Genomic DNA, 26627 nt, shown 5'->3' with positions numbered 1-26627 from the left:
GAAATAATGAGTGTGTATCATCTGAAGAACAAGGAGCTGTGCCAATTGCCCATTTCAAACCATATAAAAGAAAGTTTTAGATTAAACTAGATAACTTTTCAAAAAACTTTAACTTTACAAATGCATTTTAGTACAGGTGGAGAGCCACCAATTTTTTTCTCACTTTAACACACTATAGAATTAGATAGATTTTCAGCCATCTGTTTAAAGACAGATGACAAATACTTTTCTTTACTTATTTCTTATTTTTCTACTTCCCTATGTCTGTGGGATTTTTCTCTGAGAAATTAAATTGTGGCCAGTGTTTTCCACTAAGCCTGTACTGCTATATGAGCTAAATAACAAATACTGGGATGTGGCTTTATCTTTTATTTTGGACTGTTCTCCATGTCACTTTCTCCTGTTTTACTGAATATTTGATGACTTCTCAGAGACATGCCCAGCTTGTATTTGCCCCTTTCTAAAAGGAGTGCTAGGTTACTGATTAATTTATAATGCAGGAAAATTAAGCTAAATTCGTTAAACACTTGGCCGTTAAAGTGGTGTTGCTGAGTAACAGCCAAAGCTACCAGGTGTGTTACTTCCATTACCTTTTTTTCCCCTGAGAACCAGTTTATCATTCCTAACCCTGTAAATAAACATGCCAAAGCTATCACTTCTGTGATACACATTTATCAGTATTGACATGTTTTATCACATTGCTCTATAGTTTCTTTGATCTTTTCATATCTTAAATATCTCTTGTTTTCCCTTTGTAAAACAGTCTTGCCCATAAGAGAGAGCTGCTAGCAACAGGAAGGGACATACATATTTAGGATCAATACATTTGATAATCAAGTATAAAAATGAAAACAGGAAGTGTTCCTGTACAGAAACAGTACACAGGTTTTTTGCAGTGGGTACAGAAACACCAGTACAAGGAAACACTGAGTCACACACAAAAGCAAACATATAGGAGGGAAAAATCACCATCAGAGTAAACCAAACTCCCCACTATTACAGGTGGGATGTTCTGCACCCTGAACCCCTTAGAGGCAACATTTTTTAACAAAAGCTTTCACTGGAAACAAGCACCAGAAAATTCTCTATTTTTTCAAAGTTTCAAATCAATCATCTACATACTTATAAGGCATTACAAACCTTCATGTCTTCTGAGAAAAAATGCTTGGGTTTAATAATTTATGTATTCTAGCAGAGCTTTTGCTAACTGTGTAGTGCATACAATCATCTCTCCTCTATCCTGTGATTTTTAACTACAGTGAGGAGGGCACCATTTCTCCAAGTCACTCAGACCATTTGACCAACTATCAGCAACCAACAGACAACCAAGCGAATTCCTCATGAATTCCCCTGATGGGGAAAAAAAGCAAAAGAGCCAGTGGGAATAAACTTTCAATTCTATCGGTTTGATCTTTACTACAACATGCCTCTGTCGATTTCCCCTGTAAAATTAAAATGTTCTCCCTTTAGGTTCACTTTATTTTCTGTGGCAAAGATCTTTATCACTCTAACCATAAGAACTAGTGTGAACTTTTGTACATTATTTCCACTTTAAAATGTGGAAGAGAACTTCAAAAGCTTTTTATTTGTTGTAGCTGCTGTGCATTACATATTTGATAAAAACATCACAAGAAGTTTTTCCAACTCAGTAAGGACAAAGAAGAGAAAATGGCTACTGGGTTTTTTGGGTCCCCAAAGACTGTGGAGCCACCAGAGCCTCCAATTTTTTTCTCATGCATATTGCAAACAGCAAGGATGAAATGAGTTTTTGCAGTGCACAAATGGCTTGGCAGTTGGAACTGCCAAGCACTGCCTTGGTTAGCAACGTCTTGGTTTTGACATGGATTACCTGCATTAACAACCATAAATATATTAGAATAACATCACTAACCTACAAAAATATCCTATTCTACCTCAGAAATAAATTGACTTCAAGTGATAATAGGTTGTACTAACTTGTGATGCCTCATAGAGTAAGTAGGTGTGATAAAACAGCCATGGGAAACCCAAAACAACAAATCTTTCTGAGCTCGGGTACAAGCATTGAAGCAAACATACTGTAAATGATTTTGCTCCCCTTGTCTCAGAGAGTGAAGTTCATTTCCCACTTAACCAGTCTGGAAAGTAGAGTATTTCAATGTCTTTCCAATTTCTGAGGTGTTGTAAACTTCACCACTTACCAGAATGTCCTTCTGGAATAAGAAAGCAGTTTTAACGTGATCTATGTGTAACGCAGTTATTATGAAACATAAATCTTACTCGGACTTGCAGGATACTGTCCATCATATTCTTCATGGAAATCACCAGCCACTGTCCCCCAAGAGATGTCAGGTGATACAGATGGAAATCCATCATCTGTATGGTGATGGATAAATTATTATTATTATTACAGTAGCTCAGTTGCAATGCAGTACTCACAAGCACTTCAGCTGTTCTACCCTGCAAGTTTTGTTGCTTCATTTATTGGTCCAAGAAAGAAGAGTGATGCAGACCCCACCACTCAAACAGAAAATTTGAAGAGGAGAATGTATTACAGTGATAATGAATGTTCTGGCAATCATCTGTTCATGTAATACAAGATTTCATTGTAGCTGTACACCATGAGGACAAGGATCTTAGAGCAATGAGGGACATTATTCATATTCTCCTCTCCTGAGATATGTTCTGAGATTTAGTCCATAAATCTAGACTATGCATGCAAGCAGAAATGATAACATATAAACACACACCTTGGGGAATGTGGGGAATGTGGGGAATGTTTCTGATCCTAGTTCCTTAGCAAGAGAGTTTTAGGATTTATCTTTCATGGTGCTAGCTACATGTCAAAACAAGCATAACACGCCATGAGTATAACACCAGTGAAAAGCAATTTTGTAACCCTAATGCTCTTGCCTTCTTTTTTTTTTTAATTTTTTATTTTATTTCAGTATATATTGAGGCTAGTGATGCAAAATATTGGTATCATTCACTGCTAAGTTATTGGTGATTTGATAAAAAGCCTGTAGTCACACAGTAAGCTTTACTGTACTTACAGGATGGTTTATCCTTTATCACTAATGTTCAGAGGGAGTGAGTCTTTCAGACCTCTGATATTTTCAGCCTCACAAGCAACATAAAAGATTAAATAAAATAAGTAGAAAAGAATATGGCATTTGTGTTTGGCAGAGCCCCATGAAATTAGTGGCAATCTACTGTCCTTACCATAACCTTTTCCAGGAATTCCTTTTTCACCTCCTCCAGAAGTATGATCTGGCAGCTGTGAGTCTGTAGTAGGACTTCCATAATACGAGGGGCTGGATCTCATGATGGAGGCATCCATGGGAGTTGTCTCATGAGTTGATCCACTACCTGCATTTTCCTCATCAACCCCTGAGGTGGAGGACTCTCCTGGACTGGTATGGCGTGTGCCATCCGCGTTGTACCGGGAGCCATCCGCGTTGTCAATGACTGTGGAAACGGAATTAAACAGCTGATGTCAAGAGCTACACAGCTATAATAAAAAGCAACACCTATGGATTAATACCACTTCACCCATTTTTGCCCGCCTATCTAACCTAGATAAGGCATCACTAAAATATGTCTAAGGTCTACATGCTAATTTATATATTCGTCTCATTTGTAGGGCCTGACTTGCATCGCTTATTTTTATCAAACTGCTTGATTTTAACATAAAATCTTGGCATTTGTAAAGTTAATCAGAATTCAGAGTTGGAAGAAATAATTTATTAGGAGCCTTTTTTTTTTCAGCTTCCAGCACCTTTTCTAACAAACAGCTCAAATCAGATGTAGGAAGGTTGCAACCTTAAGCAAATTCCTTTGTGTCAAAGGGATGTTAGCAGCTCTGAGGTGCCAAAAATGTCAAATACCTATATAAACAATGTTTGGTACCCTGAGATAAACCAAACTCCACAGGCTTTAGGGGAAGACAAGCAACTTTAATTTCTATTGCACATCTTTTAACTGCTTTTTCTTCATGTTTGGATTTTTTTTTTTTTTGGTATTAGTATTGTTTATTAAAAAATTAGATAACCAGTTACTAAAAATTGAGCAAGTGCATATCTTTCTAATTAGTACAGTACCTGTTTCATCCTGATTACTGAGTAAAGAAGTATCTATTTTTACAACTGGCTCACATGTTTTATCCGCTGTTTCTGTGAAAGAAGGAAAATAGAAAGGATTAATTTGAAAAAAATCGATTAAAAAATCATGTGTATACCCACACCAATTGTACGTAATTAGAAAACATCAGCTTCAGATGAGGAGGATTGAAAACTAATTTCCAAACAAATGTTATTCACTGATGAATAACTTCCCGGGTGGGACGCGTCAAGATTGTTCTGTCAGCTAACAAGAAGATTCTACATTTCCATAACCATTCCAGAAAATGGCTGCAATCAATGCCAGTTAAAACAGCCTTATGACCCAGTTTCACTGCAGGCAGACCCACTGCCATTGTGGCAGTGGCAACTCTAACCCTTTTTAGCTGACAAGACTCCATCCCCTCCATGGAGGGCTCTGCAGAGGCAGCATGTGCCCTGCTCTGGTGAGCACTGCTGGCTCCTGGGGGTTGGAGTGCCCCACTTGGGGCTGGTGTATGAGCTACTTGCTCGTGTTGCTGGCAGGGAATAACACTTGGGAGGCGTCATAAAGATCTGGAGGGGGTGGGCATAACCATAGTACTCATCTGTGAACAGTCATCTGTGACTGACAGACAATGGCAACTCACATGATACTACACCAATGCACATATTTTTAATTATATCACTACCAAGAACAAAATCAAAAAATGCCATTTCATTCAAATCATCAATGAACTTTTCCTACAGCTTTCTGTGAGAAATCCCTGCTTCCAGTATAAATGTCACAATCTAATGAAATTCAAGATCCTTGAAGTTAGTTTAGATTTTATTTTCAAACTGTGTGTTCAGCACCTGTAATGGACTATATACACTCTCCTAATAATTTGCTATAATATTTCCAACCATTATAAAGTTCAAAACCTTATATGAAAGCGATCTGCTGCTGCTGCACATGTCTAAATGGAGATTTGCCTGAGCAAATTCTGAATGAATCTGAAAACAGGAGAGCAGCAGCTGTGCCCGTGGGCCTGGGATGGCCATCGCAGGCCTTGGAACTTCTGCAGGTGGCAGCCACTCCTAAAACACAAAAACAAACTACTCTTGGCTGTGAAGCTCATGTCTGCACGGACAGAAGAGCTGAGTGCCATGGCTGACGACAGTGATGCCTTTCAGATTCACTGCTGCAGTGGTGCACTTTGCTAAGCCATTATAATGAACTGTTCTGAAGCTGAAAAATTTGTCCCAAGGCCAGAAGAGTGATTTAGTTCAAAACACACTGATAACAAAATGGTCATTGCTGACATGACAGATACTTCTAGAGGCTGACAATATGTATTTCTTCTCAGCTGAAAACCAGGCTATGTTTATTATATAAGCCCTCGTTGCAGTACCTTAAATAGGAGATTACATATCCTATTAACTCTCCTTAAATAGGAGAGCATATACACATAATCTGTTTCTAAAATGCATCATAAATCATCTCCTCACCTGTCTCATTGTAACAGTATGCATCATACCGAGCAGTCGTATTTGCTGGAAGTTTGTAAATGCCAGTGTTATTTGCTGCACAAAGATGATAGGGATTGATCCGTGGGATAACAATATGCCCCACCACGAAACCATACCTGTGAAGAACAGAGGTAAATAAACCATATTACTTGCTATATAGCACATGTCACCTCAAACATTAAGAAGCTACAAAGAAGCCATTACTTTTTGAAAGTGCATGCATTTATTCATACTGCTTTGTTGCTTTTTTGTTCCTTTTTGAGTGTTCCTTTCTCATATGCAGCTACATCAGCCTCCTGTCACTCAACATCATTTTGTGTTTAATTTCCAGACATAAACCCATTTAAATTAAACATGCATCTTACTAGCTAGCTAGGGTGATCAGTTCCAGAGCAAGTGAATGAAAGTGAGGGAGGCAAGTGCACTTTTTATTCAGTGTGAATTTGCACTGTCTGACACTAGGGATTTTTTAGGGATTCACATTTTCATTGCTTTGACATAACACACCTCTCAGTGACACTTCACACAGATATGTTGAGGGTTCAAATTATGGTACCAGAGCAAGTTTAAAGGATGACTGCATGACACACCATTTTCTGCAAAAACTGACAGCCTAGAAAAATATTCAACTACAAGAACCATTCATCCACAAATTCTTCCTCTTTCTTTCAGTTGAACAGTGTGATTATTGTGCACAGAGCTCACATAATTCAGTGAAGACTGTGCTTACATAAGGTACAATACATTATTACTGTTTTGCAATCCTCTAACACCTGATTGATTCTAATATATTTAACTGGAGATGTGATAGAATGGTAACAAGAACTGGGGTTTGGTTTGGGCTTTGCTTTACTTCTTGCGAGGAATGATTCATCAGCGAGGACTAAATGTCACAGCTTTGCAGCTTTTTATCTATGAACATCATTCCAGTTTCATGTCTAATGTGCAGATACTTGCAATTCTGAAACTCTCTTGGAGCTGGAATCATAAATTGCTTTACTCACACTCCCAGCTAAGCTTACAATGCTGACACTTCACAAACCATTATTGACCTACTTGTGTTATGTTCTGTTGATTCATCTTATTCACATACATTTGGATGGTTATATGCAGTATATTTTCCCTCTCCTACTCATGTTTAATAAGAGCTAAAGCTTACTGACAAGGACTACTTCTAGCACAGGATCAAGAAATGAAAGTTATAGGGTGGGAGGGTTGGCCAGAAGGAAGGGAGGGCTTACATGTTCAAATCTGTCCTCTGGTAAATTGTGAAATAGGGAAAAATTGTTACATCAATTAAAAATTAAAGCTTCCCCCTGGAAAAAAAAAAATCCCTCTTCTTATTTCAACTGCCTTTATATTTTAGCTTTAGAAAATACTTTCCATAGTTTAGAGTACTCATAATTGTTTGCATAGAAGTCTCTACCCCTACACATTATTTAGGATTTGATCTCTAAATCTTGTTTAGTGCTGGGCAATTCAGAATGCTGTGTATGTTCATGTGCTAATGTCAGAAAAAGAACATGCCTACTGTGTTATAAAGGACTTTCCCCTCAGAGTAAAGAAGGGGTTCTAGTCTTTATGTGGTACAATTTTAAATTACATTTCCACTTCTGATGGAAGAATCCTGTAAGAATTCTCTGTTCACATATTCTACCACCACAATACTTGTGAAGTGAACATGTCAGAACAGGAAATGTTTGCAAGCAGTATTGATGTCTCATGGTACCAGAATAAAAGTCTTAAAATTTTGGAAAAATGTCTGCTGAATTTTTCTGTGCCAGTTAGAAGATAAATTCCATTCCCACATGTTTGCTGTTTAAGTTAGACTGCTATAAAGTTGAAAATCTGCCAACATTTATTTAAACTCCATAAGGGTGTGCCACCATGAATCTCCTGGGCTACAGTGATCATTCAGTGCTGGAGTTTGCAGTCCTGAGAGAAATGGGTGAGGAGAAGAGTAAAGTCAAACCCCTGAGTTTTAGGGAAGTAAACTTCCAGCATTTCAAGAAGATAATCAATAGGCCCTCTTGGGAAACTGCCCACAGGGACAAGGGTGGAGAACAGAGATGGCAGGTCTTCAAGGATTCCTTCCACAGAGTGCAAGAGCTCTTGATACCAGTTTAAGAAATCAGGAAACCAAGCTATGGCTGTGGTGGGACTAAAGGACAGGAAGGAAATGCACAGTCGGTGGAAGCAGGGTACTGATACCAGCTGGGGTATAAACACACTGAGAGCAGCCTGCCCAGAAAAACCTGGGGGTACTGCTGGATGAGAGGCTGGACTCAAGCCAGCAGTGCCTGCTTGCAACCCAGAGAGCCAAACACATCCTGGGCTGCATCCAAAGCAGCGTAGGCAGCAGGTCAAGGGAGGAGATTTTCCCTCTCTGCTGTCTTTAGCTGACACCCCACCAGAAGTGCTAGGTCCAGCTCTGAGGTCCCCAGCACAAGGACACGGACCTGAGGAGGGTCGTGAAGTTGATCAGAGGGACAAAGCACCTCTGCTATGAAGACACACTGAGAAAATTTGGATTGTTTAACCTCACATATTTTTATATTAGTATTCACCTATTTTTTTTTAATTAAAAGCTTTCTGTAGCTTCTAGTCTCTTGTCTAGTTATTTTTTTGAGAAGCTGGGGAGTCTGTATCATCCACATTTGTTGCCCTATACATCATTAATTACAGCAGGTAATTAGGTCACTTGACAATGTGGTTTTGAGTTTTAATAACTACTGTAGCTGTCCTCTGAAACATTCACAGATTACAAGAACACCCTAATGGCCACATACTGTGGATTACAAGAACACACCGTGGCCATTTTTTCACTGGGATGTCAAGAGTTCAACCCACCTGCTGCTTTTTACTGTTCCTTGGCAAGACTGAGTTCCATACACTGCATTCACCATTGTCAGCCTTTAACCTCACATTGGGTCCTTACTTTTCGCATATTTATCTTACCAGCTGTACAGTGACACACTAGGATCTGAGCATCTTCCTAATTAGCTGTGAATATTTTGTTACCTTTAGATTTTATCTGTGAGAGGTTATGACCTTTTTTAAGATTTTTTAAAAAGATAAATGGTAAAAACTATATGAATCAAGGACTTACTTGGACCCAGAACAGATGTACACATCACAAAGATGTTTTATTCATTACAGAATATAACTTAATTAGTTAATCTTAACCTCTACAATAAGTCAAATGTAATTATTACACTAGTGGTGTCATGATATATTATGTTTTCAGTAATTTCTTTACCTGCAAGTTTCAAATCCAAGCTCATGTGCTTTCTTCAGCTGTTCTAGTGTAGCCAAGGTACTGTTGAGAGCTCTGCAGAGTTCAACTGCTTCAGATCGTGTGAGACTGTACCGACCATTTTTTTCAACATGAAAAACTCCTCCATATCTGCAACTTACATTGAATTCTGTTACCAAAAGAAAATAAAAAACAATGTTAAAAATTTAGACCTAATGCTTCACTGAAGACCTGGAAATTATTTATTTTCAAGTATAACAGTTTCAAAGCAAACCCACAACAAGTAACAGCAACCAATTCATTCAGAAAAAGCACTGCCACTTTCGATCACCTTTTTCATTCTTCCCCTCTTTGGGCTGAGCCATAAGCCAAATCTAGCTTTCCCAAAAATAGCAATACAGCATGTTTTTGTGAGGTATCTAGGACTTTTAACATACCATTAACACTATTGTGAAGATGAAAGGCTTAATAATAATAATATCAATACAAATTAGAATAATCATGTTCATAGAGAGAAATGTGGAAACAACAGGACACTTCAAAACAACGTGAATTATTTTTGCTTCTGCCCCACCTTTCCCTCAAGAGAAAAAAAGCAGTTGCAACTCCAGACTAGAATGACAACTTGAAAGCCCACTTCATAGGAGTAGCTATGATTTTCAGTGCAAAAAGGAGCATGACTCATTTTTATCTTAATTTTAATGGAAGCTCCATGTGGAAGGAAGGGAAAAATAGACCAGTCTTCTCCAATTTTAGAAGGTGTGTCCTTAATGTCTATTTGAAAAAAAAGATTACATATAAAAACTGTTTTTCTAAAAGACATGAAAATCAATCCATGCACATTTGCACTGACACATTCCTTATAAATAATGAACAACTTCCCTAATATAATTTTTTGCTTGACAGTCTATTTTGTTCTATAGCACAGACATGAAAGCAAATGATAGTAATCAAGGCATGCACTCTTTCTTTAATTACTTTTGTCCATTCATAAATTGATATCATTCTGTGTACAGGGCATCTCCTCTTGTAAACCACTAGGAACATTCCTTTCCATACCCCACAGGAAACATTCAAGGAGATAAAAAACCAGAATTAGATGCAGACAGGGTGATACATGAGAGGACAACCACTATTCACAGCATAGGTAGGAGTAGAATAGTATTGAAGCTTGCTTGTCCAAAGGAGCTCAAAAGCTCTGCATCAAATCTTGAATACCATAGGCAACAGAATTAATTACTGCAACTTAGATAGCCTTTCCACAAAAAGAATGGAAAAAATACCTCTTCTCCAACCATTCCTCCTTTCCCAGTATACTGGTTGAAAAAAACATTTAATTTAGACAAAATCAATTTGTATTTCAGAGTTAACAATGTTGCTGATGAGAGTTCTTAGTGTTTTTAATATTTTTATAATCATATGTCATTAAAAAACATATGGCACTTCTGCCACTCCTTGACTATTGCTATGGGATGGAGCTGCTTTCCCATCTGCCATGCAAGTGACTTCTACTTTGGCTCCAAATATTTCACGTTCAAAAAGCCTGACATTGTCTTGGAAGTTGTTCAGTCAGTAGCTGCATTAAGCATAAATGACCTAGACAAGAAAAAGGTTTCTCTTTAGTTTTCCCTTCTTTATTCTCTCTTCCTAGAGCATACTCTGTGAGGCCCAAGAATTAATATTAAACATGGGGATCAGATCACAAAGTTGTGTTTGATTACTTTAAAGTAACAAGCGCTGTCATTTTAGAGATAAATTTTCTTGGAGCATCAACGTTTTTTCTGATAATTTTAGGCTAATTTCTAAAAAGCTCTCAGTGTGAAAGCAGATACCACATACACTTGCTTTGGGTTCCACTTGATTGCAGTTAATCCTAGATTCACTGAATTATAAAGTGAAGTTCACTTTTGTTTAGAGTGAGTTGATTTAGCTGTCATCAGACCTCAGCCCATTCCTGGTTTTAAACACTACAATTTTATGCTCTATTACCACTCTGAGATTCAATCATAGCCAGAATTCCACTTAGAGAGTCAATTACTTAGACTTAGGCTCATTTACACAAATAGGCCTAATGGAACTACACGTGGGCTACATGCCTACACATGTGACCATTTCCCATGGACACGCTCAGCCCGAGTGGACCCTGCACACCAGGACACTGCTGGGAGGCTGACTGCACGTGTGCTGCCCAGCTGCACTGCATGCATGCACGCACACACGGGAGCCAACCCAGGCTCCCAGGAAGCCTTGCTTGTGCAGCGTGAGAGATCACATGGGTGTCCAGGAAACCCCAGGCAAAAGTGTGGCAATCCAGTTCTCAAAACTGGGTTTGAGGCCATCCAATTCCTTGGAACTGTGCCCTAAAGTTATGCTGAGACAGCATCTTTGTTCTCACTCTGATGATATCTTCTACGCCTACTATTCCAAAAGTACCACTGCTGTGGCAGACACTCTGCTCATGAGGAGCTGAGTGCGGAAAAAGGACCAAAGCAGTACCCAAAAGTCACATGGTATTTCACAGTCTAAGCAAATTGCGTAAATTCAGCATCTAATCTTTGAAAGGAATAATTACCACATTTTAAAAATTGCAAAATACAAACCCATAGTTACCAGGGAACACAGCATTTTTACTGTATAGTCTGAGATTTTAACGTTCACAGAATGGGGACACTTAACTGAATTAATGAACAAAAATTCTGATCGCATCAAAAAACATCATATCAAAAACAAATGATGGGATCTAAACTAAATTAATGCCTTAAATCTTTCCCATTTTGTGGCTTTTAGAGTAATTTTGAATTAAAGAAGAAATATGACTGTCAAATTTAAATAAAAAAATTTATTTCACCTCTTCCCATAGGGCAGAAAGGTCAAGCCCATTAATTTCATGTTGATTTTACTTAGCTGGCTTTAACACAGTTATGCAAAAGATGGATTTTTATTGCGTTCCAAGAGCCAAGGCTATGTAAAACTCATTCTGCGTGACAAACTATTGCTTCTAACATTTCTGAAGCTTCAAAGGGGCTGACTCAGAGTGGACTCACAGTGAAATCACCAACACCATGCAAACCTTCCCTCCTTCCCCATGTTAGAGCTGTCTGGTTTGGGGCCTGACAGGGCATAATCTTTCCTTTCTTCCTTCATCCACATGATTTGCTGCAGCTGTTTAACAATAGCCCTTGAAGAAGGCAAACAGTACGAAATACATCTGAATTGTCACAATCACTAATCTCACCCAGACCATGAGACCGGGTGATGCAAACCACAGCCATGGAATGCTCCTGTCTGTGCTGAGCTTTATGAGCATGGAAAACACAAACTTCTACATAGGCCATTTCTGCCCATCTTTGCTGGGATTTCTGGTGTCCTCTCTCAAGGAGCTGCATGCAAACCTTTCTCTGCTATCTTGATTTACATATCTACACCAGGTTCAATTAATACTTGTCAGCCAAAATCACTAACTTTGGTTCCCAAGACAATTTGCTAGCTATAGCCCACTGGTGGGGCAGAATCACCTCACACAGACTGAAGAGCATTGTCCTGTCAGAGAAGGGTGAGTTACACCCTGATAATTAATAGGAGAGGCTTGTTAGAAACTGTCACTGTAAGAAACCAGGTGCAATTTCCATTTCCACCCTGATTCTGCAACCCTTATGCATAATGAGTAACACTGACTCACACTAACTCTTCCCACTGGAATTGATTTTCCATTAAATTTTTGGTATACTGTATGGATGTCTCATATACTACTCCCTGCTTTTCTTTGTTTTCGAGACATCACCTGGGGTTTCATTCTCAAGGTGGACTCTGTTAAGTATTCGAGGGTAAAAAAAAAAAAGAGGCAGTTCTTTCAGCAACTGCAGAGATACATCAAAGCAAACAAAGGGGAAGATCTGCAAACACCCTGCCTTCTTGAACGAAAGCACATGTAAGACTTGTATGTGTTAACAGACTTCTCAGTAAAACCACAGACTGAATGGCATGGCAACCAGGAAATGTTAGGGGGATGTTTTTGTGGGGATTTTCCTTTTCAGTTTGTGGTTCAAGATGATTGATAGATCACCAGGATATGCTAAACTGGGGCTGGCAACAGGGACAGAACTAGAGGTTTGACAGTTCATAGTTTTCATTCTCTTTCTTTTAATAGAATATAGGATTTACATTTACTGTAAGAACTTGGTTCTAAATTTATTAAACTGATTTCTAGCCCTTGGCATATATACATTGGTAAATGTTTCTTTATAATCATAGATTATTGAATCTTGTACTGACACTTGTACTTGACTTGTACTGAACAGGAACAGCCACCAGTTTAGCACTGATACCTACATTTTGAATATTATCACTTGCTTTAAATGCATGCTAGCAATGAAGTAGCAAAACGTAACATACTGGAAACAGATTAAAATAAGTTTAAAAGAAAATCCTTGTAATTACTAAGAGTTTCCTCTTCAGGCAATTCTATGAATTGGGCCATATGAGTCCTAAAATCTGAGGAGGTCTGGACAATCCAGATCTTGGCTCTTAGTTCAGACCTATCTCTAGTTATGCCTGGTTTTCTAATTGTTTCTCAAGAAAACTATTTCATGGCTAAATAAGAATGCATATTTTATTTCTGACTTGAGGAAATGACCTCTGAGTACAAAATTTCATATGAGATGGATTCGTGAAATATTTCAGGATCCAAAACATTTTGTCAATGTATGCATTAAGTTAGTCTGATTACCTCCATTTTGACATCTGTGAGAAATCAAATGTACAAAAAAATATCATTCAGTTATTACCTAATATGCTACAATACCCATGGGCCTGTAAGGCATTATTTGCTGAGTATTGTACCTTTTATTCAGAGTCTATAAGTAAAATCTTCACACAAGCAACTTGCAGCCCAGGCAACTGTAACAGGATACCGAAGCTTTTACCTTTATGTCAGAAGTTGGACTAAAGCCCAAGTCAGTGATGAAAACCACTGGATAGCTGTTTGCTATGTTATGTAAAATGATTCATTAATCCCAGCCACAGTCACTAATAGACACGTGTCGACATCATTAAAACACACCTATACTTGAATCCCTCGGGGCATGATGGGGAAAGGACCTCTGTGCTGGGAAAATAGGACTGAAAACTGGGACGACTACACACTGATCAAAATTCAGAAGTCAAAATTGCAAGATCCACGTGAATGAAGCAAGCAGTCCTTTATCATCCCAACTCAAAAGCACCAAGGATCAAGCCACGTGTATCATCATTAAGTGTGGCTGGTTTTGTGTTCTTCCAGTTATGATATTCTTGTTCTGCTAACCACCGTGCTCTAAAGAGAGTAGAGAAACAAATCTAGAAATAGACCACCTGTACCATAAGCAAGCCATTTCCAAACAGTGACAGTGAAAGTAAGTCTTCACAGATTCTTGGGAGTTGTCCCATGAAATACTTTCCTTGAAGTATTGCCAAGTTGTGAAACCCACAATGATTTATAGGAAATACATTTCCAGATTTAGTGGCAATAAACTGTATTTTTGGTTTCCAAAGTATCCCCTGTGGGTACTTAAATAAGGGGTTTGTTTTTCAGTTTGAAACTACCCTTAATTCTGAAATTAGAGCAATTCATTTGCACAAAACAAAATAAAATGAAATAAAATCACTTAAGAAAGTCAGGTTTAAATATTTATATGGCTGCAATACATGTAGATGGTTTAAGGAACCCAGATAAAAGTTTCCCTCAGGGATTTTTTATAATGTCATATTTTCATTTCAGTTTGGCATAGAAAAATGTTGTAAGCCTTGAAAATTTTAATGGGAGAGAAAAACTCCACATAATTTTATCCCGAATAGATAACTGATATTCAGGGAGAGAAAAATTCTCTGCACACCTGGCTTTTTAAAGATGGTAATGTCCAGGAAAACACTTTAAAAGAGATTTACCTACACACTTGCAAGGAGCTCCTGCTATAAATAGAGACAACGTATTCTTAGTAGTTGGGTGTGGTGACAAGAAAGTGAAGATGACTCTCCACAGATCCAGAGGTGTAAAGTCAGAACTTTCTTTGAAGTTGTGCCTAAGCTGTTTTCTACTACCCAGTTATATTTGGGTTCCTAGTAATTCAGTCTGAAAAAAGAAGCAAATAAGAGTGTAGCTTTCTCACTTTCCTGTGTGCTGCTAACTGCACAAAGAGCCATGAAACAGCCGTGCTAACCTTGAGGTCCAAGTGGGCTGATGTGGATCTCCGCAGCGAAAAAGAAACGCGGCCAGAGGTGTGCACAGAGGCCAGAGGGAGGTTCTCCTTTCTCCAGCAAAAATTAGCAAGTATTCCTGGGAGTGCACACTGGAAATGGGATGCATGACAAAGATCAAGCTGCTGACTTTCTTCCGAGTTGTTGTTCCTAATGAATCTGCCTACTGATCATCGAAGTCATTATCTCTGTATCTGTTTACTGATGGACAAAAATCTCCAGTCTCTTAACTGACAGCTCTCCTGGCTACTGCTTTAAAACAATGGGTGTGGGGGTAGTGCTATTAATAAATCAAGCACTCACAGAGTCACTCAAAATGCAAGTAAGTACAAGAAATATGCTTCAGACCTCAGCAGTTGCTGTAGGAAGAAAAGAATCTGCTAATGCATCTTCCAATCATACTTTATCTGCGTGGCAACTGTTGCTCTGGTAAACATCCTGAGTGAGCCTACTCTGTGTCATCACTTCTGATAAACCTCCTCACTGCTGACATTAATATTAGTCTTTTTGTAATAGTCTCACCCAATAGGGAGCTGAAAGTTTTCAGATTCCAGTAGAACACAGTACAGCTGCACATCACCTCGGGGGAAAAACTGCAAGCAGTGATATCATAGTCTGCAATTAGTTATCTGATATGCCCCCCTCGAAATGATGAAAGCATAATCATCATTGCCGATACGAGGAGAGCTCCAGGCTGTACAGTGAGTAGTCTAACCCCAAAGGCTGACTAACAAGGGCTGTGAGGAGAATCGGTTGGGATCAGTTCCATAAAATCCAGGTGAAGAAACACATGAAATAAAGCTGCAGAATAATAGCAGGAGTCTGATTTTCACTGTTTGACCGATTTAGTTATTTGGGATAAAAGCAGTTGCCACACAGAGTGGGTCAGCAGACAGTTCCCCAGCCTGGAGCCCAAATGGCCTTATTAAATCCTACATATATTTAGGCAGTGGAGACACGTGAAGGCAATGCACTGTTGCTTGCATGCAATCATCCTCAAATAGTTGAAGCATCATTGTTTCCCAAAAGTGCTGGGATCATTGTGAAGCCAGTGATTTTGTTGTGATGCTGATTGGTTCTAGTAATTTGTTTTAAAGAGATATAGCTAGATTTTACAAAATGATCCAGAGATAAATCCATGTTTGAATAGTAAATGATACAGTGATAGACTTCAGTACAGCGAGTTCTATGACATGGGATTTGCTTTGAGCAAGAGTCAATTCAAACATCAGTTTGGGAATATGCTGTCGTAATGAATACAAAACTTGAGACAGTTACTAATTAATAAAGCACCACAATATATTTTCCCCCACCAAGGACATTACTTGAAGTAAAATTCATCAAGTGGTTTACCAAGAGCACTAGACAAAGCATCCATCCAAGACATAAGAGTACAGGCTGGGAGAGAAGCTTATTGAGAGCAGCCCTGACAAGAAGGACTTGGGATTTGCCATGGATGAAAAGCTGGACGTGAGCCACCTGTGTGTGCTCCCAGCCCAAAAAGCCAACAGCACCTGAACTCTATCCAAGGGAACGTGACCAGCAGTGCAAAGAAGTGATTCTTTCCCTCTACTCTGCCCTCATAAGACCTCACCTGGAGTGCTGCATCCAGCTCTGGGGTCCCCAACATAAGGACATGGACCTGTTGGAGCAAGTCCACATGAGGGCCATGCCTCACTGCAGCCTTGCAGTACTTAAAGGGTTTTTTTTAAAAAAGGGGATAGTTTTTTACACAGACAGATGGTGATAGGAAAAGGGTGAAGAGTTTTAACATAAAGAGAAAAGATTTAGATTTGATGTTAGGCACAAGATCCTTACTGTGAGGGTGGGAGGAACTGGAACAGGTTGCCCAGAGAAGCTCCACCCCTGGGAGCCTTCAAGACCAGGTTTGATGGAGCCCTGAGCAGGTTCATTTAGAGCGTGGCATCTCTGCCCAGGGCAGGAGGTTGGAACAAGGTACTCTTTAAAGTCCCTTCCAACCCAAGTCATACTGTGATTCTGTGGTGTCTTAGAAACAGCAGAAGTAGCTGATGCGGTGAGAAACCCCTTTTCCAGGTGATTTGCTACCAATCATTGTGCATAAATCCTCTTGTCTTCCTTGAACATGTCTTAAAAACATGTCTTAGACATGCTTTGGTACAGAAAACTGCTAATTCACCTGACTCATAAAATTACTTCCTCTGGATGGATGGGAGACACTGGGCTACTTCCCAATAGAGAAATCAATTCAAGATACCAAACCCAGTAAGTTAAAAAGCAAAAGATATGTTTCAATTAGTCATGTTGCCATGACTTTCATTGTGGATATATTTGTATCACATCAAGGGTGGAAAAAAGGTGTCAATACATTGCCTTGCAATTGCTGTGAGTCAACAGGAATGTGATTGTGACTGTGTCGATAAAATGGCATGGCCTGAGCACCATGAGTAATAAAGTCAGACAGAAGACTGACAGTGTTAAGAAATTCAATGTAAGTCTACAAAAATTGTTTGTATGGGTGTTCCAAAAGTTAGGAAAACACTTACTCTTACTCATAAGAAGTATTTTCTCACACATATTGCTCAGCTGAAGGAAGGATTGCACAGCCAGACTCAGTGATGGATTGCCAAACAGTAACTGAAGAGAGTTTCCTGTTTTTATGGTAACAGTTTTCAGAGAATGCTCTGGTCCTCTGTGCTCTTGTTCACTTCCCATTCAGTAGAATAATGTTTGCACAAGAACGTTTTTCTTATGATTAATCATAACGTTTCTCTCATCTGAAATAGCCCTGCGTGTGAAATCATACCTGCTTTCTGAAAGTGAAGCAAAACAGGCACTAATCTTGTTGATGGGACAAGGGGCTGGGACTTAGGAGAAGACGTTCTATTTACAGCTACACTGCTGACTCTCTGTTGTCCTACCTGTGAAGTGGGGAAAAAAACACTGACTTCCCATGGGCTAAAAAAATCACAGATCATTATTTTCTGCTGGCAGCATGTTTGCCAGCTCACTCCTTTCTCAGTAGTTGGGAATATTCTTTCTCTGTTATATGCTACTATATCTAGACTTCAAATTTTAAGTTCTAGGGCAGTTTAAACACATTCAGCCTGACTCCAGTTCTGCTGAAGGTGTTGATGAAATCCACCAAATAAGGTAACTCCCTCTTGACGAAATGTTGTAATGTTTATGTGAACTCCATGCAATGGAAAAAGTAAAAAAAAAAAAAAAAAAAAAAAAAAAAAAAAAAAAAAAAAAAAAAGCAGCAAAAAAAGAGAACAAAATTTCAACAGAGACACCATCTATTTCTGAAATGATACATTGAGAAAGCCTAAGATGTCACACCTGTTTCAAGAATTCAAGTCCTTCTACAATAGTCAGAAGAAGCCAGCAAATGACGAACAGAAGGAATACATCTCAAACATGTGCTGGTGTTGAAATGTTTGTATGTTTAAGATACTGTAGGATAAATTGAGGAGAGACCACATGTTTTTGTTACTAACGTCCACCTTCAGTTTTGAATATGTGGATGTGTGTCAAGTAAATGTTATGAATAAATGCTTTTGTATTAATGGATATTAATGGATATAAACCTTGCTGGGGCCAACTCTTTCAATGGCTGTGATATGCTTTTTTAATGGGTTTGTGATAACACAGAAGCAATTGAAGCAAATAAATTTTTTTATATTTTATTTTGAAGGGTAGCCTAGTCAGGAAGAGAGATCTTTTTAAATTTTACCTCCCTCGCTCGGCAAAAGAAGTTAATTAGTTTATTCATTTGCAAATGCAAAATTTTGGATAGAAATTCTGCTGTTCTTTAAGGGCACTGTTGCAACATCTTCCCAGTCTTGCACTGTTCTTTTTGCAGTATATTGTTTATGCTACACTAATTTATAATAGGTCTGGTCCCCACTAGCATATAAATAAACAAATAATAGGAGTTGTTAAGAAATAGAAAAGAAGAAGAAAAATGATCTACAGCTCCAGAAAGAAACACAAACTACTTGTTATATGCACTACCTGAATTAAAATAAACTCCCATCAAAGCATTATCAGAAAGCAAATTCAGATTTAGTCATTGGTCTTAACAATCTCTTACAGGATATGTCTCCTCCTGGAAAACTGGACAATTGGGCTTTTTCTAGTCCACATGAACCCACAGAGACAGAAAATACTGTCTAGTGTATGTGCCTAGAGATGCCCTGAAAAATCACCTGAAAAACTGTGCTGATCTTAATCTTACATGATGCTCTAAGATTGCCACTGCTTCACTGTTTAAAATTAAAAAACAGTTAATGCTGTGCTCTGTTCAGTGTGAGCACAAACAATATCACTACTGGATAATGTGTGAGACTTGGCAGGTCAATAACATGTTGAGAAAAGAAAGTAAAACTACTGTAATCCTTTCCTACCCAAAAAGCAGGCAGGAAATTAAGCCATAAGAAAAAAAGGAGTGGGGGGGAAAAAAAAGAAAGAAAAAATGAAAGAGTGAATATAAATGATCTTGTACAAATGTCACGAGACACAAAATCATCACAGACACTCTTAGAAGAGCTCTGCAATATTTTGTACCACAACAGGGAACAAATGAATCCAGGGATTTACTGAGGCAAACCACAAAAGCAGGAAAGAAACTTCTCTCTAGGCAGTCACCATGGGAATGTGTCTCACATGCTCAAAATGCTGTGCAGTTACTACATTTAATACAAGAATTGTCAACGGGTAAATGATTCTCTAAAACCTTAGCTGTGCGTGCTCGGTGGTGAACTGGAACCACCAACTATCTCTTCTCAGTAGGCTATAAAATTATTTGATTACATTCTGGAAGAGTTTAAATGTTTAGAGCTCAAGATTCAATCTCAAGGAAGATATTTTTATTTTCTGTGCTATGAGAGATTTTTCTCCTCACAAGAAGACAAAGTTACTCTGACCAGTGCAATGGAAGAGTGGTATTTTGTTAATAGCACTCTTCCAAAGTCACTGGACACTCCAGCCCTACAGCTTTTCCCAGAGCATCAAGCTTTAAGTCCAAATACCTCCAAAATCTCAATATGACAGTCGATACTTATCACTAAGAAGGATTGATTCAAACAGGAGCAAAACTTGACTAAATTTAAGACACTATTCTTCAGCTAATTGTTAAATAAATTCTAAAGTTCTCGAACCTAAAGAAGTGTTAACTGTGACAGTAGGGCAAAAGATGTAAGTCAGTTCTCACTTGGCCAACTGCTTCAAACATCCCTAATCATAAAAAGATCAGCACTCAGGAATAAGAACTCTTTAAGGAAGCTCTATTTTGCATTTACTGTTGTCTAACAGGAAACAATTGCTATTGAACCAAAAATAGCTGCCAGTCCTCAGTGTGTATATGGACAGCAAACACACAAGTAAACAGCATAAAACTATCAGAGCAATAAAGTTTTATCTGATTTTTACAGAACTGCTACTGGCAAAATTGATTTAAACAAAAGATGTATTATTTCACTTCCATGTTCTAAGTGTTCCTATATGTCAAATTTATGCATAAACAACACATAGGAACAGAGAGCAAAACATTACGTTTATAAATATGAAGTCTCATTAGCAAAACAATCTTTTTTTCCCTACATTTCTACATTCCTATATCTACATGTCTGTAAATGATGGAAAAGGGAAAGGACATGTAAATTACAATGGACACCTAATCAAGAAGGATGACGAAAAATAAGGAAGCGAGTGAAAGATGCGTTCAGGCCACACCCTCAGTGTCTTCATAATTTATGGATCATGTTTCTTTATTATTGGCAAATACTACTTTCCCTTGAGCCTGCCTGGTTAACTATTCCATATTCCTTGTGCAGAAGCTTTATCCAGAGCACCAGGATGGAGCTGGGCAGACCTGGCTGTCCTCAGCAGTGACATGTCGCGTCACTCCCTCGGTCTCCTCATTCCGTGATAGGGACACTCCACCTTGTCTCAAAGATGCGAGTTGGCCGATGGCAAGGAGTAGGTAAATCACTCCCATCACAACCACCCCTACAGCTCTGCTGAACCGTGCCATTTCCATGCTGCAGGAGGAGCATATTCCAGCCTGTTCAGTCTGTTTGGAGTGGGCATGTGGGCTCAGAGCGCAAACAGCCGCAGCCTGGCTGCCCTGGCACGCGTGATCCCAACCCCTGGCTGACACACCTCCCTGCTGGAAAGCTGTGTTCCCTCTGACAGGCTGCCAGCTTCAGCCTGGTGCTCAGCTTTTACACCCCAGTTTGGCCAGCTTGCTTGCTGTCTGTGCACTGGCTCACATCTGCTTGCAGGGGTCTGGGTGCCCACGGAACATCCACTGAGCTCCAGTTAACCTCTCACTTCTGTATGGGAAATCTGCAAGAAACTATCATTACAGCTACCCACACACACCACACCCTGCTTCTTTACAGACACCTATCCATTAACAAAAATAACAATAAAAAAGCCCCCTAGGGAAATGTAGTTCTGAGAACCTGTTTTGCTAACATGCTGTCACTGTGAGACATACATAATTAACAAGAGCTATGCCATGGCAGTTTGGGTTTTTTACTATTATACGTTTTGTCAGAGGCAGCATTTTATTTATGAAGGCAGATATTTAGAAAAACAGACATTAATTGTGAAGTTGAGGATTTCAGGCTAATGCCCTTTTCCTAGGCAGCTGTCAGTATGCTGGCAATCTGTTTCATAACCTTCTCTCACTGCTTTCAGAACAGTATCATTAGCAGAAAGAGAGATGGAAGTTTTAACACAGCTGCTGCAGGTCTGGTCTTTCTGTCTTTCTTTCTTTCTTTCTTTCTTTCAAGACACAAAACAGACTCTTAGAATTTACAGCTACTAAGCTACATCAATCATCAACTGAAAAGAGAAAAAAAAAGGTGAAGCAAAGTATTTTTCAAACTCCAAATGTAAGTAGAATTCAGGTCTTATCTGTGATTTTTTACTTTCAATTAGCATACCCTGCTTCTGTTCTCATGTTTTTAACGGCTAAAACTGCAGATTATTCTTTAATTCCTTTTAGGGTTTTTTGGGTTTTTTGTTGTTTGGGGTGTCTTGGGTGTTTTTAATGTTTCACAACATGAGAATTGGAGGTTATTGTACCAAAATAAGACTGCTGTGTTACATAAAGTTGCCAGCGTTGTCATGCAGAGGAACTGGAAAGTCCCAAAGCCATTGCTTGCTAAAGAAAGTTCAATTATGTTCCTAATTGAAAGCACAGACTCAAAAAATGACTGCAGGTTTCATTAGGCAGGAAACAGTCATGGATGTTTGAACTTTAAATTACAATTAGCTGAACTTTCTGTCTGACTGGAAAGATTCTCCAAGGAAAACCCCTCTTTTTCTCGGCTGGCACTTGACATTACTGCCTGCAAACTCATTCATATGAAGAGCTGCTCTGCCGTCCCTTGGGCGGGGGCAGCTCCTGCAGCCGCGCAAGGCAGGGAAATCACAGCCAGCTGCTACTGATATTACTGCTGAGGCACTGCGGGGAGGAAACTGATAATAAACACACAGCACTGACACAATCCTCCCTGCCACTGCTATTAGCAGCACCCATAATGGCCACTGATAATTACAGCGTCTGATAGCTTTGAAATTATTATTACCTCTCTGGGAGGGAGGGATGTCTGTTAAGAGATGATGGACTCGTGGAAAATGACCAGCACCGAACTGGCTTCCTGCCTGTAGTGGTGGATAACACACAGAGAAAGGGCCAAACCACCAGGTTTGTCACAGAGAAACCCTGACAGGTAAAGGCAAAGAACAACATAGACTGTGGGCGTCTTCTACTTTCTAGCAACTTGGAAGCTTCCATATTTCTATTTAAGAATTCAGTTTAATGCTGGCAAATTAAATCAGCATGCTCCCAGATGACAGCTGACTTAAAATATGATGTGTTTTGAACACCATTAATTGTTCCAGTGCAATGTTGAGTTGTTTTCAAAGTAGGCAAGATTACTGTGATGGGTGATGTTCGTTTCACATTTATACTCTCTGTGAAGTTATATTTCATAGGTAACCACGTACTTTTAGCCTTGGTCCTGGAAAAAACAATTCTAGAGGTGAATTTTGCAGAACTCCTTCCCCTGCTCTCTCACGTAATATTGTCTTGAAAATAAAATACCAAACAGTGATATATGAAGGGGAGAATTATCGTCTTCCATATTGACTGTATTTTCAAACACTCATCCCTTAGTTCTGGAACAAAAATATGATGCAAGAAAACCATAAAGTGGATGGAGAAGCCTTTTTACAGCACTTGGAATGTCAAAAAACTTTTAAATTATTTGACTGATTTACCTCCTCCTCATAAAGGAACTCTATATTGCTTTTTCTCTTCTTCTCTACAACATGTTTTACTACTAGTCAAGCGTATTCAGAACTAATATTTTAAATATTATCACATCTTTTAAACAAGTATTTTAGGAGTAATGAGGTCATGGTTCTCTCTGGTGTTTATCAGTCTATCAGTACGTCATGATATCTGACTGGTGGCACATTCTTGATGCAGCCAAACCTCATTCATGTTTAGGTGACAGATGAATAGCTGCAACATTCACACTATATTCAATTCGGGCCTATAAAATTCATGGGAAGTCTTCTGGAATGATACACCACATAGGGATGAACATTTTGTTAAACCTTGGCTAGAGCTACCAGTGGTTTTAGAAGCTTTTCCTTAAAAAAGTTCTTCCTCAATTGTACGATGCTATCTGTCCTCATTAAGCCTTTCTCTGACTTCCTATTTTCCAGGTAATGGGTCTCACTGTGGTGAATACCAGTACTTCAAACATTTCTCCAAAGACTGCAAAACAATGCCCTGCCAGGGTTTGTTGGCTCTGCGTGCGCGAGTGTTTCCAAGGCAGCTCCATAACCCTTGGACTAAACAATGATGGAAAGTTCAAGTGACCTCTTAATAAAGTCTAGTTACTTTGTAGCTTTGGGAAACTGCCAAGATACACTCTGTAAGGACTGAGTGAAAATAAACTAGCACAAAGAGCTTCTTCAAACTGCTTTCTTTACAAATTTACAGGGTAGATATGTAAACCAAGGGGCAGGCAGGTCTCTTCCTCTGTGAGTGCCCAGCAGCTGCAGGAGCCCTGTCTCAGAGCCTCACCTTGTAATGGGGATGTGCTAGCAGCCAAGTTCCCTCCTCCCACGGGCAGACTCAATTTCCCTCTTTCCAATTTCATCTTTACCACTACTACTTCTGCTCCAGTTCCTTCCAGTTTGGGGGGCAAACTTCTAGGATTCCCTTTGCGTTAATCAAGGAAAAACTTGGAGCAAAAAATATTTTCACAAACACATAATGCTCACAGGAGAAAATCTCCTCCAAAAACGTCATTACCCAAGATGTCAGCATCTATATCCTCTGGGATCCAGACTTCTTAGGCAAGTTATGTCAACACCATAAGTAACATATCAGTGACAGTATAGTCACAACACCACAGAAATCAGGATGAGTAAGTTTCTCAGCTTTCTCTGTACCTCATTTTTCCTTCTGAAATCACATTAAGAGTAATTCCAGGCCCTCTTTAATTCCATAAAATTCTGTACTAAAAGGATCATCATTCCAGTTCAGGAGTTTCCCAGCAGCAATAGCCATTAGTCTGTGATACACAGCAAAATCACTGACTAAAAAAAGAAACCACCACCACCAACTGCTGTTTTGAAATCATTACTGACTACAGAGTCATGCTGGAATGTACTATATACCAACTAAAACATGTAGCTTAAAATATAATACATGTAGCTATAGTCTAATACCTTACTAAGCCAGTAAAGAAACTGCCCTGGAGGGCATAATAGAAGTTTGACACTCTTTTTGTATCTTTGCTGAGGGCTCGATTTTGGGGTTTTCTGTGTCACTGTAAAAACACATTACTCCCAGAGTCAGTGCAGACCCTGCTCTCCAGGACTCTCCAGGCAGCTCACAGAAGTAAAAATCAGTTGAGCAGTTATAGGAAACAGTTCTATGCATTTATACAGTGCACAGACGTGGACCAAGCCAAGGATTTAAACACATCTTAGACATACCTTCTTTGCCTACAGTAGCCCTGTCCTTTCTCTTAAGACTTTGTCTATATACCTGATCTTAGCAAGAGCATTTTGGTACAGTGGACACACAGTTTTAGAAAGAAAAGTAACGAGGCTGCTTCAGCTATCACAGATGCACTGAGAGCTTGTTCCCTCTGACACACCCATTCACAGCCCGGCAGCACTGCAACTATTACAGAAGTATCCCCTGCTGCTCAAGCAAATGAGACATATATTTACTATACACACACATACACACACACACATACACAGCCCTTGGATGACGATGGCCATTAAAAATGCATTTTGTTAGACTCCTGGAACTGATGAGTACAAGAACAATATAGAACTGTTATCCATAACCACAAAATGCTTCAAGGCAGTTGCAGTTACAGTAAGAGTCTGCTAAAAGTGTGGTCATTCCCCTAAAACATGGTTGAGTCTGCACCATGTGAAATTTCCAAAGCTTTTTGTCACTATGGACATAAAAATTTTATTTTTTTTTTCTCTGTGTTAACCTTAGATTTTAAAATGCAAATATTTGAAGCAGATAACCAAGCTGCAGGAAGGTAAGTGATAAACAACTGAACTTTGTCACTTCTAACCCTCTTTGTTCCAAAAACTCATCAGTCAGCCCCAAAGAGACCTCAGAAAGTCAGAAGCAAGCACGCTTGGCATAAAAGCTCTCCAAATTTCAGCAGGGATCCCTGCAGTTCTTCTGTTCAGCAAGGCTGTGCCCAAATGCAGTTTGTTTCAGCTGTTGGCTCAGCTCATGTAAACTCCAGAAGGCAGCTGTAAGCTGGGGGGGCTCACCCCCTTCCCTCCGCCCCCCTTTTCGCTGCAGCCCGAAGCGGAGCTGGGAGAGCAAACAGCGTTTCTAACAGCAGTCACATCGTCGAACTGAGCTTTACCAGAGCCATTCCGAATTCCCCAATGTAGTTCTGTTCTCAGTTTAAACTTCATTCTTTAATGTTCTGTAATTCAGATTTTATAGATCTGGAATTGCCCTTTACAAGCAATACACAGCTTTCCGTGATCTTACAGACCAGCACAACTGAGATTGCACTTCTAAAACATCTCTGAAAACACCTGAAATAATAGAAGTATAAAGAAAGTGTTTAGCTAAAGACAGCTTTTGCTGTCTGAAGCATTAACTTAGCAATTATGTTTTCATTCATAAAAATCTTACCTGTTTCTGTTAGACAAAGCTTCAGCAAACATAATCCAAAAGTTGCCCATAAGGAGAAGGTAGCCATTGTTTTCTTGGAACTGCTTTGCAAAATCCAAAGATCCTTGCAAGCTGCAGAAAGAAGAAAAGCCCCGAAGCTTGTTAAGCCTGCAGTCAATGAGTCTGAAGTTTGCTGCACTTTTTATTCTGATTCAAAGGAACTGAAGTAATGACATAACTGGGAGGGGAAAGCTCCATCAAAAGTCACACCCATATTGCAACAAAAGTTACCCAGCAGCAGAAGAAGGGGGAGTGGAAGGAGAGCTACTACTGACTAAGCAGGCACACTTGAGTTTTAAAGAGCCACTAA

At 39.2% G+C, this 26627-nt stretch overlaps 1 protein-coding gene across 3 annotated transcripts in view; it reads right to left on the bottom strand.

Moving 5' to 3' along the window:
* CD44 (CD44 molecule (IN blood group)) overlaps positions 1-26413 on the bottom strand; it is a 46496-nt gene extending 20083 nt beyond the window's left edge. For 2 of the 3 annotated variants that reach the window (XM_062495172.1, XM_062495173.1), the window contains exons 1-6: positions 26279-26413; positions 8848-9013; positions 5568-5704; positions 4080-4151; positions 3202-3447; positions 2260-2355 (exon numbers count right to left, since the gene is read on the bottom strand). In XM_062495172.1, coding sequence (XP_062351156.1) covers positions 2260-2355; positions 3202-3447; positions 4080-4151; positions 5568-5704; positions 8848-9013; positions 26279-26345 — 784 coding nt within the window. In that variant the 5' untranslated portion in view covers positions 26346-26413. The remainder of the gene's footprint in view (positions 1-2259; positions 2356-3201; positions 3448-4079; positions 4152-5567; positions 5705-8847; positions 9014-26278) is intronic. The other variant, XM_062495174.1, reaches the window with a different exon arrangement.
* Between the last annotated feature and the right edge of the window lie 214 nt (positions 26414-26627).

The sequence above is a fragment of the Cinclus cinclus genome, chromosome 6 (genome assembly GCF_963662255.1).
Source record: "Cinclus cinclus chromosome 6, bCinCin1.1, whole genome shotgun sequence".
NCBI classification, from domain to species: Eukaryota; Metazoa; Chordata; class Aves; order Passeriformes; family Cinclidae; genus Cinclus; species Cinclus cinclus.
This window is presented reverse-complemented; position numbering and strand designations above follow the sequence as displayed.